Consider the following 17,823-nt stretch of genomic DNA (forward strand, 5'->3'; position numbering starts at 1 on the left):
AACTAGTTGCATTTGGACAGACAACAACTTAATGGAAAGTAAGATCCTGTACAACTGAGTATTAATTATTTTTGCTTAATAAGCACTGTTTATTTGGAGACATGAAATAGGGCTTGAGTAGCCAAAGGGGGAAAATCTTAACTCTCTGAAACTTAGTTATCTCCAACATTTTTTTCCAGTAATTCTGTATGCCCACATACAAAATTAATTAAGGCACAACATCTCTTCAAAAATTAAAAAAAATACCCATTTGTTTTGGGGTTCAGAGTCCAACTTTATAGGTTTTAAACTCTGCCAGAGGCTTAGTTAGGGTTCAGCAATCAGGCATGACAAATGTCCAATTGCAACGAACTGTGTGCATGTGACATGCTTCCTACTGAAATTAAACTGCTAGATGAAAAGGAGGAATTGTGCCCTTTTTTAATGACAGAGAATGCAATCCTCAGAATTTTTCAGATTTGGGATTCCAGCAGCATTCTAAGTGTTTTCCTCTTGATGTGTGACAAGAATGGATGTTATAAAACACACACACACACACACACACACACACACACACACACACACCTCATCTAAACAAGCAGTCCTTTGACTTTATAAGGTTCAACATCAAAATCTAAAAATACCCAAGATCACTAAGAGAGCTAAGGGGAAAATATACTGGGAATAAGACAGATTTTGTTCAACTCTTTGATTGATTTTTTATCCCCCTGGCATTCATTGTGTTCATTTCTGCTAAGACATTGCCACTTCAGTGGACTTCTAGGGACCATGGTATTTCATATTCATATAAATATTTGACTTTGACCTCATAAAAAGTCCCTTGGGTCTATAAGACTTTTATTCTTGTATAATCTGAAACAAATCCTTTCTTTTCAAAAATCAAACAGAGCACATTACACACACACAGTTGACTATTTACAAAGCACCCAATTAAATCCTACTTAATTCGCTCACCCTAAAAAGTCCATCTAACTGGTGTGTAAAGTACCCATTACATTAAATGAATAATGTTCACAAACACGGATGATCCTATCTCACCAAGGAAGTATAACCTACCTTAAAGGATCTTAATATAATAAAATGTAAAGTTTTAAAGAAATGAGACCAGAAATCACAATATAAGACAGATAAATCTACTTTAATTTTCACATGTAAAAGTTACACATCACAAGGGACTGGACAGTGGCTTAGCGGTAACTGACATAACTATAGTGAAAATCATTTTTATAAAAAAATAATCTAGATGCGGTCATCAGAATTTTTGGTCTACTTAATGTTTGAAGATCGACTTTTATCCCTGCTTGAAGGATTAGCAATTACACCTTTTTTTTTTCTCGTACTGGTGCCTATTAATATTCTTTGGAGGAAAGAGCAGAAAATATTCATTTTCCAAGAGTTTGTCCTTTGGTAGCAAGCAGAGAACATTTTCCATTTCTATGATTCAAACAATCTGTACAGATATGAAACTTTATGACATTATGCCTTAATGTAAAATGGAAGAGTGACATTTTTTCCACTTTGATAAAACAGCAGACTTTTTAAACTCTGTGCGAATCCAAGCATTTCTCCAGCCTTTATGTAAAAGCATTCAGAATCCATTTTGACCTCAGCCCCCCCCAAAACAAATAACAAAACACTCTTTATATATTACACTATAAAACCCTGTACTTTAAAACTGATGAAGATCTATTTTCAACATGTACACGTCAGATACAAAGGTTTCAATCTAGGTTAAAGAAAACACATTTGAATGGACTCAGAACGAGTTTATTTTGTGATTCAACACCTCATGCAATCATGCAAGATCACTACCTATAACTGTTAGAGTATGACATACTGGATACTGGGGAAGAAGAAATACTAAAAGCCAAGCAAAACAGAAAAGACATTCAAGATATCAAGAGCTCTGCCATTAAGCTTTAAAAAAAAGAAAAGAAAAAGAAAAATTACAAAAAGAAATATCCCCATAGATTAAAAAGAACACACGCATAATATTTACAAAAAATATTTAATTAAAAATATCTTATAATTACAGTAGTCTATTAAAGCATATAATTTCTCACACTTATAGAACATCTCTCTATATACATGGTATGAAATGTCACTCCGTTATCTATACAATATGTAACATTCTTGTAGGGAAAAGAAAGTTCCTCACCCTGTTATAATCATCTATTTTAAACAATAGATGTCAAAAGGGGTGGAAAAAAGGAGAAATATCTACAATGCTCTGGTATATTAGTAAAGCTTCAAAACAAAAATTGAGCTCCTTGGTCACAAAATAGCCTTCTAAGGTCGGATTATTCGTGATCTTCTATTTATCAGTCCTGTCACGCTTACGCTTAAAACTTTAACTGCACCTCCAGAGACACAGAAATGTACAATTCACAGCGGTTATAAGTGAACAGACAAAAGAGAATACGAATGCAGAATGTTTATGAACGTGCAAAAGAAAAAGATGAAAGTTTTTTAAAAATTCTTTTTTCCTTCCTCTCCCTCTCTCTTGGAATGACGAGTGAAAACGTTTCTAGATTTGCTGTTTTTTTTTTTCCTCTCTCCTTCCCTTTTCTCCGGTGGCTTTTTCTCTAAACTTCTGCTCTTCCCCTCCCTCTCTAGGGCTCCTGGCTGAGGCTCAGGCGGCCGCACACCTGTGGAAGAGGAATGAATAGAGGGGGTGTGTGAACCTTCTTGCTGTAGACTAACTGGCGCCACCGACCAAACTCAAGACATGCTTGATCAACAACCCAAAACAAACCACCAGGTCAGACAACACCGCAGCCCGCAGCCCGCAGCCCGCAGCCCGACCAGGCTTGGAGGAAGAGAATGCGGGCCCCTTGGAAAAGCTCAGAGAGAGAAGCCACTCCGATAGATGTCAAAGTGCGCGCAGGGTGGGGTAACGGGGTGGGTGGTGGAAACATCAGAACAGTTTCCATGCCCAAGAAGGTGCCCTCCCTCGGGTGTGTGTGTGTGTGTGTGGGTGCAGGTAGGGCAGATTCGCAGAACACGCAGGTCAGCGGGAGAGGAATGTGGGGGCGGTGAGGGACAAGACCCCATTAGTCTCCATTGAGTGAACCCCGACTTGATAAGCCAAGTGCAGACTTGCCCAAAAGGGTGGCAGGAAAAGAGAGAAAGAGGAGAGTTTACGCTCAGAAATGCTGGGGCAGGGGAGGAGGGAGAGGGAGCGGGCAAAGAGGAAGGTGATGCCAGGCCCCAGAAACCTCTGGGAGGGCTGTCTCCGGTGATCGGCCACCCGAGACGGGAAATGCGCGCTCACCTGGACCGCGCGGCTCAGCGGCACAGAATGCTGTCGCCCTTGTTCACGGCGCCGGCCTGGAACAGCAACCGAACACCAGGGGAAAGGTTAGCAGGCGCAGACTGGAAACCTGGCTGGTTATTGACACCCACCCCTACCCTTTACCCGGGGTCTGCATCCACAGAGCCCCCCTCCGCGGGACCTGACAGCCCCAGAGGCGCACAACCCCTAGTCCCGCCCCGCGCGATCGCCCCAACCCGTGGCCGCCCAGCCCAACCCAGCCGGTGGCTGGCAGCTCCCTGCGCCCCGAGAAAGGAGGGGGGGGAGGAGACTGTCACTCGGGGCCCGAAGATAGTCCTCGTCCCACCACCCAGCCCTCCCGGATCCCCGCGGCGTCAGCCCCGGGACCGGCGCCGGGCCTCTCACCGGGTCGGTGTTGAGCGCGGTGAGCGGGGTCCGCGGTGGCACGGCGGTGGGACAAGTCCCGGCCGGGTGGTGCGGAGGCGCGGGCGGTGGCGGCTGTCTCAGCAGAGCCGGGTGCGTCTCCAACGCCAGCTGCAGGTCCAGGATGTAGTCGATAACGTGCTGCAGGATCTCCACTTTGCTGACTTTCTTGTTGGGCGGGATGGTGGGCACCAGCCTCCGCAGGCGGCTGTAGCAATCGTTCATATCGCACTGCAGGCACAGCGCCGGCTCGTCGGCCGCCGCATCGGCTACCTTGCAGCGAGCGGCCGCCACCGCCGCCGCCGCCGCCTCCGAGCCGCCCAGGCTGTGGCCGTGCTCCGCCAGGCAGCGCAGCGCCAGCTCCCCGCCGCCGCAGCCCGACGGCGCCTTGCGGCCCGAAGGGCGCACCGGGCTCACTGCCATCATCACGCGCGCGCCCTGCACCCTGCGCCCTGCCGGAGCGGACCCGCTGGGGTGTGCGGAGAAGGCAAGGCAAGCGCCGGGTCCCCCTGCCCGCGGTCGGCTTCGCTCCCTTCGCCGGCGCTCGGAGCGCGCGTGGGGCACCGAGACGCCCCCCGCCCCCGGCGATTCCGAGCCCCAACAATCGGACTGGTGGGGGGGGTCGCTCGGGCTTTGCAAGGTGGGGGGGAAGTCTCTGCTCCGCGGGCGACACTTGGCCCGAACCGAGACGTGAGCGATCAAAATCAAAAGCACCGGGAGGGGAAAACCTTTTTAAAAAGAAAAAAAAGAAAAAGGAGAAAGTAGCCCACCCGAGTCCCTAGACTGTGACCGGTCGCCGCCGCCGCCGCACTCCCCGCGCCCGAGACTCCCCACTCAGGATTTGGGATCACAACCGCGCCTCCCGCACTACACTGTCGCCCAGCCCGCCGCGCAGCTCTATTTATACAGCCGCGGGGCCAGGGGGCGGGGCCATTCCGACCAGGGGCGGGGCCAGCACGCTGGCCGGGTGCTGCTTGAGCCGAAGCCCGGGGAGGCTGGGCGCGCAGGCGGGTGTGTGCCGAGGGAGGTGGCGAGGGCGGGGGCTTCGGGCGGTGCTCGGAGGCTGGGAGAACCGGGCAACCCGTGTGGAGGGATGGTGGGCGGGGGGAGCGTCGGGAGTGGCCAGCCAATCAGGAGGGCAGTGCCACCACAGGGAATGACGTTCGGGCCAATGGGAAGGGCACTCCATTCCGTCAACGCTGTGGGTAGGGGCGCTGAGAAAAAGAGCTGGGTGGGATCCGGGCCAGAATGGTGTGTGTGCCCAAGGGAGGGGAAAAGAGAAAGAGAAGTTCCTGTGAAGAACTGAGGGAATGTGCGGCTGGAATTCACGCTCCCTCGGCCTAGGCTGCTATGGGGAGTTTCTGGGCCCTGCTCGCGGCTAGCCTGCCATTCTTACTTAATAAAGCGGTGCCCGGGGACTCTCCGCCACCCATCATTCCATCCCTGGGATTCCAGTGTCTTAAGAAAGACTCACTGTTCAAGAAGGCATGTTCGTTCTGTTCTGCATGTGTCCCCGTTCCGTCTCATTATTCGCCTCCTCACAATTGCTTAAACCATAATGATAGAATGGAATGTGTAGCCTTCCCATTTTCTTTGCCTTAAAAGAAAATGCTAAAGCTTAGAGAGAGAGAGAGAGAGAGAGAGAGAGAGACCCAAATCGAATGCAGAGGTTTTGATGAAGAGATATATAAATAAAACAAGATCGGGGTGGGATTTTCTTTTGCACATCTTGATGGAGAAGTGGTCTAAAGAAATGCAATTGCCTTGAACGTTAAATTAGAGCGCGGAAAGATTAAAAATGCATGGACATGGAGTATTTAAAATTCCACCATGGCATATAATATTAATCTGTTCTATGTAAAATTTATACCTGTAACTTCATTTCGACCATTGGCTCTGCTCCTACACATTATTGGCTTACCCCGCTTAAAATAAGGTGACAACAGTGGCCACTGTCTCCTCCTTTGATCACAAAGCATTAACATTCACATTTTCAGTCCCGGAGTTCTTTCTTTGGGCCCCACCCTGCAAGAAAAGCCAGTTCGTTAAGGGTGTGTGTGTGTGTGTGTGTGTGTGTGTGTGTGTGTTCGATTTCTAATGGAAAAGCTGTCCATCAAAGGTTCAAAAGAAATTGCACAACCAACTCTAGTGGGTGTTGTGTGCAAGCCTTGAAGAAAAATTGAGCGCTTTCAGACAAGAAGTGAACATCAAAACTCTCAAAGGGGAAATGAATTTTGAGTGCCTTAACCCTGCAAGCCATTCATCATTAGACATATGTGGAGATTAATTAAATCCAGGAATTTTCTCCCTTCCCATCCATGACATAAATTGGTGCCTTCATTTCCATGGATAATTGAGCGAAAGAGAAGTAAACCTAATTTTTTCCTGTTACTCTCTATTCAGGCTTCATTTTTTTTTCCTGTTTACCTCTGTTCCCAGAACTGAAATACCCACACCAGGCAGGTAGTTTGTTTAGCTGTGTGGATACTTTCTGACAATTGCACTACTATATCCTATTGTACATTCCATTTTCCTGACGAAATCAGGAGCCACTATTTACTGTTGGTTTCACAGGTAGATGAAACAATCTCCCTGTTCGTTCTCTAATCCTTATAGGTTACTGCCTCTAACAATTGCTTAGAAACAGATGCCATTATCATATTCCTGTTTTCCCACCTAGATAGTCCCCATTCACCTTTACTAAGAAAAATCAAACATCACCTTTTCAATAAAAGAAGAAAAAGATTCACAAAACATAAGTAAAGAGACATTATTAAAATAGATATGCACAGAGATAATATTGGGATTTTTAGATTGAAAATTGCAGAAGAGATCCTAGTGGCTAAGAACTATTTCATCTTATATAAATCTTGTATCTTATATCTTACAGAAATCTTATATGAGCATAGATGACCGTGTAAAAGGATATGTGTCTAGATATTCAGTATTGTTGGTTTTCCTCTTACCTATATTTTAAAAACTGCTTCCAAATTAAAAACCCAAAGTTTTTTTTTTGGTGGTTTGGCAAATTTTAACGCTGCCAAGAAGCCCAGAGCCCACCCATATACTGAAAGTTTACATATGCTAACTTGATTAAAAAGTAAGATTTAAGTTTTCAAAATGTTGTTCACAAAGAACAATCCATCTTTTCGAATTTTGCTAAATCTCAGATCTGGTTGAAGCTACTCTAGGTTACTGGTTTAAAATTAGAAAGACTGACTTACTGTGGTGGAGGGGGGCAGAGAATGGACAGAATATTTAAAGGAGTTTATATCCCCTTACCACCACTTTGATCAAGAACACCCAGAAAAGATGTGATCCCAAAATCCTGCCAGAAGAGTAAATGAAGGTTGTTACTGTAGTTCTTGTTCTGAATATGGGAAGGCACGGAGACATTAAAAAAGTAAAGGCCTACATAAAATGATATACAGTAGGAATAAGGAATCTGATCCTGTGCTTTTTATCCTGTGAAACCAGAGAGGCTATGCAATGTATGTTTTTGTATTCTTAGACGCAGGCACTTACATGACGTCAAAGCTAAAGTCATAAAGGACTCCTTGGCACTGATAGTTTAAAACAGTTTACTCAGCAATGACCAGATTTGGGGTAAACTTTATAAGCTATGTTATTTCTACTGCAAAGAGAAGGGAATTCAGTTTTGTCCATGACTTTTCAGTTTACATCAAAGTACTTTGCTCACAATTGAGAAAATGAGATGAGCTAGTCCGAAGCTCATTGCCATGGAAGTGCTAGAGGCTCTCAAAATTCCTCTCAATGAGAACCAGGGATGCAACATTCATAGGAGAAATGCAAGGAAGCCCTGGTGACCAGGGTCATGTACACACCCCTTCTCTAGACAAAGCCATCTGTGGCACTATCCTGGGAGACATTCTAAACGCCAATCAGACCCTTGCTGAACTGCAACACCCAGGCTCTTAGATTTCACAATTACCCTGTGTTTACACGAAGCAAGGGTATCCAAGCATATTGTGCTATTCAACCCACATGCCTTTTTAGGACTTGATACTTCTTTCTCCAAGCCCTGCCGGGAACCAGTGGGTGGGCTCAGACACACAGAAAAACATGTGTTCCCATGCTTTGGTCACTCTCTAGATGTAAGTGGTCACTGGCAGAGGGAGGCACATGCATTCTTTTCGGGCATAAGAAAGCATTATGTACTCTGAAACAGGAATGTCCCTTGCTCCAAAAGAGGAAGCAGGCCAATGCGGCCATTCAAGCTCAAGGCTGCTTTATTAGGGACAACGCATTACAGACGTCCTTGTGCTACCTTTGGGTGGCTGGAAGTACCGATCACCTCTTGGCATGCTCTACCTTAGGAAAAAGCATACAGAAAGTGGACACTGTATATTAAATGAAACTGGGTAGACGAGATCATTAAAAATGTCTTTTTCAGGAGATTTTAAAGGTCGGTGGTTTAAGCAAGTGGGTGACTTTGTTTTTGTGGTTGTTGCTGGTCCTGGAGCTCGAACTCAGGGCCTGGGCACTATCCCTGAACTAATTTTGCTCAAGGCTAGTGCTCTATCATTGGAGCCACAGCTCCATTTCCAGCTTTTTGGTAATTCATTGGAGATAAGAGTCTCATGGGTGTTCCTGCCTGGGCTGGCTTCAAACTGCAATCCCCCAGTTCTCAGCTTCCTGAGTAGCTAGGATTATAAATGTGAGCCACTGGCACCTAGTTTCCGTATCAGTTTTAGAATCAGTTTGTAAATTTCTTCCAGAAAGGATTTATATCTAAAACATATAGCTCGGTGGTCAGTACTTGCAAGATCTACAACATCACAAGCAAACACTACATTCATAAAGCATAGAACAAAGCATAGGAAAAAAAAAAACATAACCAAGATACATAAAGAATCCTAAGAACTCAATAAGAAAACAAGCAATTCAATTTAAAAAGTTGGCAAGAAAACCCATTAAAGAAGTGTAAATGGCACTGCACACAGGATAGGGATTATTGATTATTTGGGGCATACAAATCAAAAATGCAATGAGATACCACCACATACTTGGCAAAACCCAAGGCTGACCATGCTGGTCATTACAAGGAGCAACTGGAACTGTCACCCATGGCTGGTGGATGGGAATGGAAAATGAGAAAGCTACTTAGGAAAGTTTCCTAACAATTTAAACCTAGACATGGAATTTGACCCACCTGTTCTACTCCTAGACATCCAGTCTATTCCTAGATATATTCTGAAGGCAAAGAAATCCATTATGGCAGGAAAGGATATGGAAGAAATGAAGAGGCCTGAGAAGGATAGACATACCATTTTATTCACTCTGCATCATGTTGCTATTAGAAAGGTATCGATCAAAGCATTAATTGAGTGGTGGAAAGATACCCTCCAGCATGTAGAAGACCTGTTTGATTTAATATATCAGTTATCATAGCTGTAGACTATGCCCACACCCACACCCATTCCTCATCCTGTTTCAGATCATTCTGCAGTGAGAGACAGAGTTTCAAGACTCCTGGAAAGATCTGAAATGATCTGGAATGCTTGTAACCTTGTGTAATTTCTCAAATTCTGTTCTGTACATTTGCTTCTACAATGGACTTAACTTCCATTGTAGTCTCTGCTGCCTTGATTTCCCCAACTTTGCAGCTGCTTTGGTGTGAAGAATAGAAAAAAGCTCCAATATTTCCTATTTGGGATGGTCTATCTTTTCTCTTACCATTTTTCCTTAAGTAGAAAGATAAACACTCTAACCAGATTAAACATCTTCTATTGTCTTTTCTACACAGAAAGCAAAAAAGTTTCACGGAGTACCACATTTTGTTTCCCTAAAATTCTATGGCTCAATCTGTGTCAGCTCAGCTTCTCCATGCAACAAGAGGCAGGATTCACAAGGAGAGACTAGGGATTAACTTCCTTGAAAGCCCCAAGAGAGGGCCAGTATGTAAATAATAGGAAAAAATGTACTTGTGCATATGGAATAGCACTCAGTGTCCCCTGATGTCTGTGTCATATTGAAAGGAACTTGTAGCAGGTAAAATAGTTATGAAGATGCCAGAAAGACTGAGCACTTGCTCTAGCTCACCATTGTCCTTTAGTAGAAAAATTTGAGGCAAAATTATTATTACTTAAAATTCATCTGTGGATGTGCATTTGTTTGCTGTATTCTTTCTTTGTCCAATTATTATTGCAAATCATCGCTAAGAATTGTTCATGGCAAAACACTACTTCCAGACTCATACTAGTGAAGGGGTTTTAATTTGATTTTCTTTTCTCCTAAATAGAGTATACAATATTGCCAAATGTAGAAAATCCATACTTCATTACTTAGAAATGAAAAAATGAAAACCAAATGTAGATCTAGCTCACTAAATCTGACTTTACTGAGAAGAGAGAAAAAAAAGTGACTTTTCATTTTGTTGATCTGTAGGTCATGGTTCCTTAGCACTGATACAATGTTTGGGACAGTTTAAATAATTAAAGAATGTTTGGCACATTTTCTTGACCTCCACACATTTGTCATTGTCTTTTGGACTTGCATGCAGTGTTGGTGAACTTCATATTATGTGTTAAATTGTTGCCTGTAAAATAAAAACTCACTTTTTTTCCTTTGACTAGGAAAACGGGTGCAACAAATCCCTAAATAAAAGCATAGACTTTTTTTTAAAGAGGGATCGCCTTAATTTTGGACATTATCAACATTGTTAATTCTAGGTAATAAGTAATAAATAATCAACAAAAATCTCTTCTTTGTAAGAACTGTTGTCAAGACTATTTCCCCTTGAATAGAATTAAATCAAATATGTAATTTTAAGTACTAAAAACATTAAGTATATTAAAAATATAGTTGACAAAAAATTCTAAAAGTTTGTAATATATTAATACTCAGTCTGGTATAACCATACTTAGCATTTTAAAAGAATCAACATAAATATATGATTATCAACATGATGTTTTCAAAATGAGTAAAATGCTTGTTGTTAGGAAAAATATGACAATTACTTTGACATTACAAAACCATAAACGTATTATCATTAAGGCTTGTGGGCAGACGTCATATGATACCAAAGTGACTTGCTGAAAATGTTTTTTACTTAGTCATCTATCTGTTCTTCTGTGCTTATCAGAAATGTACAACCTATAATACAGAAAATTTGGCAGATAGTTACATGGGCACTATCTAGCACCTTCTGATATTGTCAGTTAAGCAGTTTCTCAAACATTGCCAACTTGTCTATGGGAACATAGTTGAAATAGTGGTAATTTTTTTTTATCTAGCTTATCTACTAAAACCATCCACATGCACCAATGATACAGATGCTTAAAACATCTATCTAGAATTCTCTGAATTCTACCATCCTTGGTTAGCCCTACTTTGAAGACCTTCAGTGAATTAATTCTTCCCCCAAACTGGTTCAATTGATTTTAAGGTAAATTCAAACAAATCAGACACTGTGTTTAACAATGCTGCTGTTTAGAAAATGGTTAAATAAATTAGAAGTCAAATAATCCAACATAGTGTATTGTGTGTGTGCTGGTACTGGGGCTTGAACTCAGGGCCCGCATGCTGTCTCTTAGCTTTTTTTGCTCAAGGCTGCCAGTCTACCTTATGAACCACAGCTCCATTTCTGGCTCTCTTTTTTTTTGTAGTTAACTGGAGATTAGAGACTCCTGGACTTTACCACCTGGGCTGGCTTTTAGCCTTGATCCTCAGATCTCAACCTCCTGAACGGTATGAGTATAGACATGGATAGGGTACCATAGGGGCAAAGCCCAAAAGCTGAGTCAGTGGAAACTTCCAGAGGAGGAGTTACTGAATGATAAAAGCTGCCATGAGCAGAAGTTTGAGGGTGAATTCTAAGAGGCAGAGTCTTTGTAGTTCTAAAATGGATTTACAATAATGTACTTTATATACAAAAGAATATTTTCAAGTGGAATCTTCTAATTAAAACATGGAAATATTTTCCTAGGTTATCTTCGGAAAATTATTGTTCTTTTCACCTCTGAAGTCGGTTTTGTGACTGGTGCAATGTAAAGGTCATGATTCTTTTCTCCCAAATACCACTTGTGTGATAAATCTTTATGGTACATTTTGATATGGTGATATCATATAACACTTCTTGGGATTTGGTAATTCAAGTCTTCTAGCTTTGTTTTTCCTCAAGGTTGTTTTCACTATTTTTGTTTTATATATCCATGCTTCCCTCTCCTCCCCCCTCCCAAGCCTGCTGAGATTTTGATTCTGATTGTACTGAATCTGAAGACCAATTTGGGAAGTAGATCCTTGTCTTTTAATCAATAAATACTGTAGAACTTTTCATGCATTAAATTGTTTTAGTAGCTGGGCGCTGGTGGCTCACACCTGTAATACTAGCTCTTCAGGAGGTTGAGATCTCAGGATCATGATTCAAGGCCAGCCCAGGCAAGAAAGTCTATGAGACTTTTATCTCCAACTGAACACCAGAAAACTGGAAGTGGCACTGTGGCTCAAAATGGTAGAGCACTAGCCTTGAGCAATAAAGTTCAAGACAGTGCCCAGGCCCTGAGTTCAAGTCCCATGACCAACCAAAAAAATTCTTTTAGTAAAGTTTTGCAGTCTTCAGTGTAGAAACTTGATACATCTTTCACTAGATTTATTCTTACATAGACTATTTCTTGTATACCACTGTAAATGACATTCTCAAGTGTATAGGCTACTATATAGGCATGCTTATATTGATATTTTATATACCAGTCTTACTAAATTCAGTTGCTAATTTAAATAGCTATCTGTAAATTTAAAAATGTTCTGTGTATGCAATCTGACAATGACAGATGGAAACAAAGACGAAGAATGCAAAGAATGAGAGTTCAAATGAAGTTTTAAGGGACTTGTATTACTTACACTTCTAACTTTAGAACTAGAAATATTTTCCATTATAAACTTGAAAATATGAAGTTTTTCACTCCTTAAAAATATGGAAATAAACTGGGCACTGGTGGCTTAGGCCTGTAACCCTAGCTACTCAGGAAGCTGAGATCCAAAGATCATGGTCTGAAGCCAACCTGGGCAGAAAAGTCCCCTTAAAACTTATCTCCAGTTAAGTGGTGCTATGGCTCATAGTGGTAGAGTGCTAGCCTTGAGCAAAAGAGCTTAGGAACAGTGCCTAAGCCCTGAGTTCAAGCCCCACAACTGACCCCCAAAACTATGGAAATAGCCAGTTTCTCTAGAACTATATTACTTTAAGTATGCTTAGAGAAGTGTATGCATTCACTCTAGCATCTTTTCTAATACCTGAAGTACTTAATCCTGGACGAGGCTTAAATCCATGGTATTATCATTTATTTATTATCAGCCCATCTATTCTCCTTCTTTTTGTTATCTCTGGAGATGGCAACTTTTACAATAATAATATTGCCTTGCTCTGTTCTGTGCTACTGTAAGTGAATACTGAAGACTGAATAATGTATAATGAAAAGAAACTTACTACCTCACCTTTCTGAAGGCTGAGATGTCCAAGACCATGTTGCCTGTATCTAGTGAGAGCCTTCCTGCTGCATTATTCCAAGGCAGAAGAAGAGAGAGAGCAGCAGAGAGAGAAAGAGAGAGAGAGAGAGAGAATGTGAGTGCCCCCACATGCCCAAATATTTTCATAAGAAACCAAATCGTGCAATGATCATCTCCCTACCTCAACAACAACACTGATCTATTTACCAGAGTCCTGCTTCTTAGTACCGGTACTTGGTAAAAAGTCTCTAGAAACCTTAATTTTGGAGGGACATGTTCAAAGCACAGCAAATCCTTATTCTGATCAATAGGTCCTAGGGACCTATATTGCATTCTACCGATGTAATAAGTCCCTCTCATTAGCTCAAAAATGACTGGCAGAATCGATGGCACTCATCAAATGATAGGAATTGAAGTTGGCTTATTGGCTCCCGAATGTTGGTGTGCATAAAAACCTCCTGAGTAATTGTTTCAAGTGTAGATACTTGGAAAACCTCCTTATTTGGCTTCCAGTGATGTAGTGATTCAAGGACCACCTGAAGAAACATCAAGAGTACATTGAATAGTAAAAAACATTTCAAATAAGCATTGTCTTTAGGAAAAGTTTTAAAATCATGACTATAGATAGAGAAGGATAAATGAAGACTACATGTTTTGAGTTATTTCAGCAGAAATTTCAACTGAATGATTGAATTGAAGAGAACCAAAATGGGTGATGATGGTGATGGTGGCCATGATAATGACAATAATGATGGTGCTGCTGCTGCTAATGATGATGGTAATGGTGATGAAAATGACGATAATGACAATGGTGGTAATGATGGCGGTGATAATGCTGTGATGACAGAATACAGTAGCTGCTAGTTACTGACTTGTACTAGGTTCAATATATTTGTTTACTATTCATTGGCTATGTGTTAAGCATTACACATGGCTTTATACATAAATATAATGTTTAATCTCACATGTATCATGAGAGCGATTATCTCAAAATAAAGGACTGAGGAAAATGGGTTAGCAGTCTCCATCTACAGAATAAATGTTGAGTTAGAACTTAAAATGAGCAAAAGAAATCAATGAAGGGCAAAGCTACAACTTTATAGGATCACTCATTGAAGTCTCACCCACTCCTGGTTTCATATGTATGATATCTTTTCAACTTTACTCTCTAGCCAAGCACGACGAAGGAGAGAGATCATCAAGAAAATATTAGAAATCCTAAGAAGAGCAAGGTAGGCTTGTTCTCCAAATACAGCCTCTCAGGAAAGAAAGGAGGAGTCATTTAATCAGCCAAGTTTCTCTTTGGAAAACTCCCAGTTCTAGGAGGTCCCCCATAGCAGCCTTCTTCGCCTTGCACTGAGTGAAGCCAGCATAGGCCAGGGTGTAGCCCTTTTCCTGACAATGAAAACTCTTCACAGAATTTGGTGAGAACAACATGAGCTCACTCCCTACAAAGATCTCTAACATCAACAGAATTATAAATCATGAAAAACTTTGAGCAGCTCTGATATTTTTAACCTAAGTTATACATGACATATTCTCCCATGAAGTTGAACTATATGATTTCTGTAATTAATAAATTCTCTGAAGGTAAAATCGACTGCCTGGGGAGAAAACATGATTTATGGATCTGTAAGGCATTCTGGGAAAGAAGCCTCATTATTTACCCTCTGTTTTGGAAAAGCAGCGAGACCAGAGACCTAATCTATGTGCAGGGCTAGCTAGTGTCTATCTCTCTCCTGGGGAAGACAGGTTGTGTCCTTTCCTCTCCTTTAGTTTTTTCATCAATGTAAGGAGAACTTAGAACTGATTTGATTTATAAGGTTCTGTCAGCTTCCAATAGTCAATACTGTTAAGTAATTATTAGATGTGGCATCTTCTTTTCAAATAAATTTAAGTTACAGGCCATTCTCACTTGCTTTCCATAAGAATGACAAATAGTGATGCTGAGCAGGTAATTGGAACATATATACATATATATGTATTATATATATATATATATATATTTATATATAACGTTGGGAATAAATTTGAGAGTGATTATTTCCACAGGAGTAATATATAAAACCTGCAAGAATGGGTAGAAGTTTCTAGGGAGAAAATATATCTAGAGATCTAAATTCCAAGGACCAAGTTCTGCACTACATCATCATCCACAGGTTGGGGAGAAGGGAAAGAACAGGCTGAGAGAGTTAGATGAAAGGCCCAGTGAGAAAGGGAAGCCAAGGAACGAAGGTGTTTTAAAGGACAGAAAGAGTCTTGGGCAGGCCAGATGCTGCTAGTAGGAGCCAGGCTAGAACGTTACCCACATGGAATGAGCTCATCAGAAGTGGAAGGTGCCTCACTTTGTGCCCTTGGACAGCAAATACAGGAAAGAAAGGAAGCTTTTAAAAATTTGATATATTCAGTTGGGTGCTGGTGGCTCACACCTGTAATCCTAGCTACTCAGGAGGCTGAGATCTGAGGATCCAGGTTCAAAGCCAGCCTGGTCAGGAAAGTATGTGAGACTCTTATTTCCAATAAACCACCAGAAAACCAGAAGTGGCACTGTGGCTCAAATGGTAGAGAGCTAGCCTTAAGCTAAAGAGCTGAGGGACACATCCAGGCCCAGAGTTCAAGCCCCACCACCACCAAAAAACAAAACAAAAAAAGATATATTCATATTGTAGAAGGGAGCCTATCAAGTTGGGTAAAAGCATTTTCACCTATTTTGGCATACAGACTTCTAGAGCACCATCTAGTCGTTTCTTCCAAGAGGAAATTTTATTTTTCTGTAAGTCTCAATGATCTGATATAGCTAATATAGTGACCCAAAGTATCAGCTTTTCAAATGAAAGAAGGATCGTCTCAACATGCCATCTGTCTTATCATGGAAATATGTTCTTGGATTTCTCTGTAAATAAGACAGGTGGAATGAATCAATGATCTCTCATAAGATCTCCCTCCATTAAAGGACAGACTGTAAGCTTCATTTGGAAAAAGCTGCTTGTGGCATGTCCAAAGCTCTCTGAATATTCCCTTCAGCCTGCACACTGGGGCTGAGATCTGTAATTGAAAACTCCTCTTATCTGCTCTCCTGTTTTCATCTCTGCTGTTCTACCTCAGAGAACAAGCAGGTGCTTGCCAGGTGGTCTGTGAGGTCATCTGAGTTTCTTTACTTCTCCAACTGTGGGCAGGAAACAGCTCTGCCAGCCACCTGGAAACTGGGTTCAGGTCTAAGTTCCTCATGTATCTAGTTCCTTTGTAAGGGTCAAACAAAATGCTTCTCACCCAGGTCATTGCCACTAGTTCCTTCTCTGATCCTTTATTGCCTGTGGATTTCAGAATCTCATTTAGAAGAATATTTTTGCATATTCTCAGAGAGCATGCTCTTCTTGGTGGCTTTTTGTTCTTCATTAGTAAGGAATACTTAATTGTAATTTTAAAATAGCCATATACATATAAAATATGTTAACAGTTTGTTCTCTTCATAGTTTAACATGCCTGTAAGTTCTGATTTTCCTGAACATATAACTTTTGATCATGCAAGAGTGACCTGATCTCAACCCAATATAATATACCAAATCCCTAGTTACTGCTAGCTTTAGAGAAAAAAGAAGTTTATTATTTGCCAATAGGCTTGAAGAAGAATAGATCATGATACAACCTTACTATTTTTTAATTGAATTGAATTTTTTCTTGGTCATGGGGCTTGAACTCTGGGCCTGGGCACTGTCTCTCAGCTCTTCAGCTCAAGGTGAGCACTCTACCACTTGAGCCACAGCTCTACTTTCAGTTTTCTGGTGGTTTATTGGAGATAAGACTCTCACGGAGTTTCTTGCCCAGGCTGGCTTTAAACTGGGATCTGCAAATCTCAGCCTCCTGAGTAGCTAGGATTACAGGTGTGCAACCAGTGCCCGGCTTTTTTTTTGTGTGTGTGTGTCACTTGTGGGGCTTGAACTCTGGGCCTGGATGCTTAAACTTGTACTTTCTACAGTGCAGATGACACAGTTAATGAGGCTGATATTTTACTAGCTATTTAAAATATTTTGCTCTCAATCATGCAGATTTAAATTTATGCAGGCACCCACCTTGGGAGTAAACTGGTAGATGGTACTTCTTGATGCATTAATTTGTGTACCTATTTACGTTATAATATTATGACATCAATATGAATTTAACTTCTACTAAATGATTCAATGTTTTTGCTGGTCTTTGTTGAGTATTATTATTCTAGGGGTCTGAATTACAGCCTAATGACCTTTATATCTTAATGAGGCATCCTGAGAATATTGGTTCTAGGCAAAGATTACAAGCATAGGAAACTTGTGGAGTGATTCAAGTCTTATGAGTCTTATGAGATTCAAGTCTTGTGGTATATTAGGTTGTAGTCATGCATCACAGGTCAGTCTTTCAGTGAACTTGAGTTTTCTGTAACTGACACATGCTCTTGGAATAATTCTTATCAGCCTCCAACTTGAAAAAATAACCATTTTATTTGGGATGGTTTTAGATGTACACCAAAGTTTCAAAGCTAGAACAGAGAGTCCCTACAGACCCTTCACTCTGTAAAAGCTAACACTGTCTACAACTAGCTTACATTGGTAATGATTAAAAACAGTTATTATTATTATTATTATTAACTACAGACTTCATTTGGTTTTCATCATGATATTTTTTTC

General features: G+C 41.4%; 1 protein-coding gene across 1 annotated transcript; it reads right to left on the reverse strand.

The window, feature by feature from the left end:
• Positions 1 to 1,119: 1,119 nt before the first annotated feature.
• Positions 1,120 to 4,551, reverse strand: Id4 (inhibitor of DNA binding 4, dominant negative helix-loop-helix protein). Its single transcript, XM_013030411.1, has 3 exons — positions 3,680 to 4,551; positions 3,275 to 3,330; positions 1,120 to 2,648 (listed from the first exon to the last, which is right to left on the reverse strand). Exons 1-2 carry the CDS (start codon positions 4,121 to 4,123, stop codon positions 3,289 to 3,291), a joined length of 486 nt encoding a protein of 161 aa, XP_012885865.1. The 5' UTR covers positions 4,124 to 4,551; the 3' UTR covers positions 1,120 to 2,648; positions 3,275 to 3,288.
• Between the last annotated feature and the right edge of the window lie 13,272 nt (positions 4,552 to 17,823).

Source organism: Dipodomys ordii, unplaced genomic scaffold (assembly GCF_000151885.1).
Source record: "Dipodomys ordii isolate 6190 unplaced genomic scaffold, Dord_2.0 Scaffold130, whole genome shotgun sequence".
Lineage (NCBI taxonomy): Eukaryota > Metazoa > Chordata > Mammalia > Rodentia > Heteromyidae > Dipodomys > Dipodomys ordii.

What these genes read in the sequence shown, in the direction of transcription:
- Id4 (XM_013030411.1), bottom strand. Translation starts at nt 4,123, where the DNA reads ATGATGGCAGTGAGCCCGGTGCGCCCTTCGGGCCGCAAGGCGCCGTCG. An exon ending in CCGCGCTCAACACCGACCCG is followed by an intron (nt 3,331 to 3,679) that starts GTGAGAGGCCCG and finishes TTGCTGTTCCAG; the next exon opens with GCCGGCGCCGTGAACAAGGG.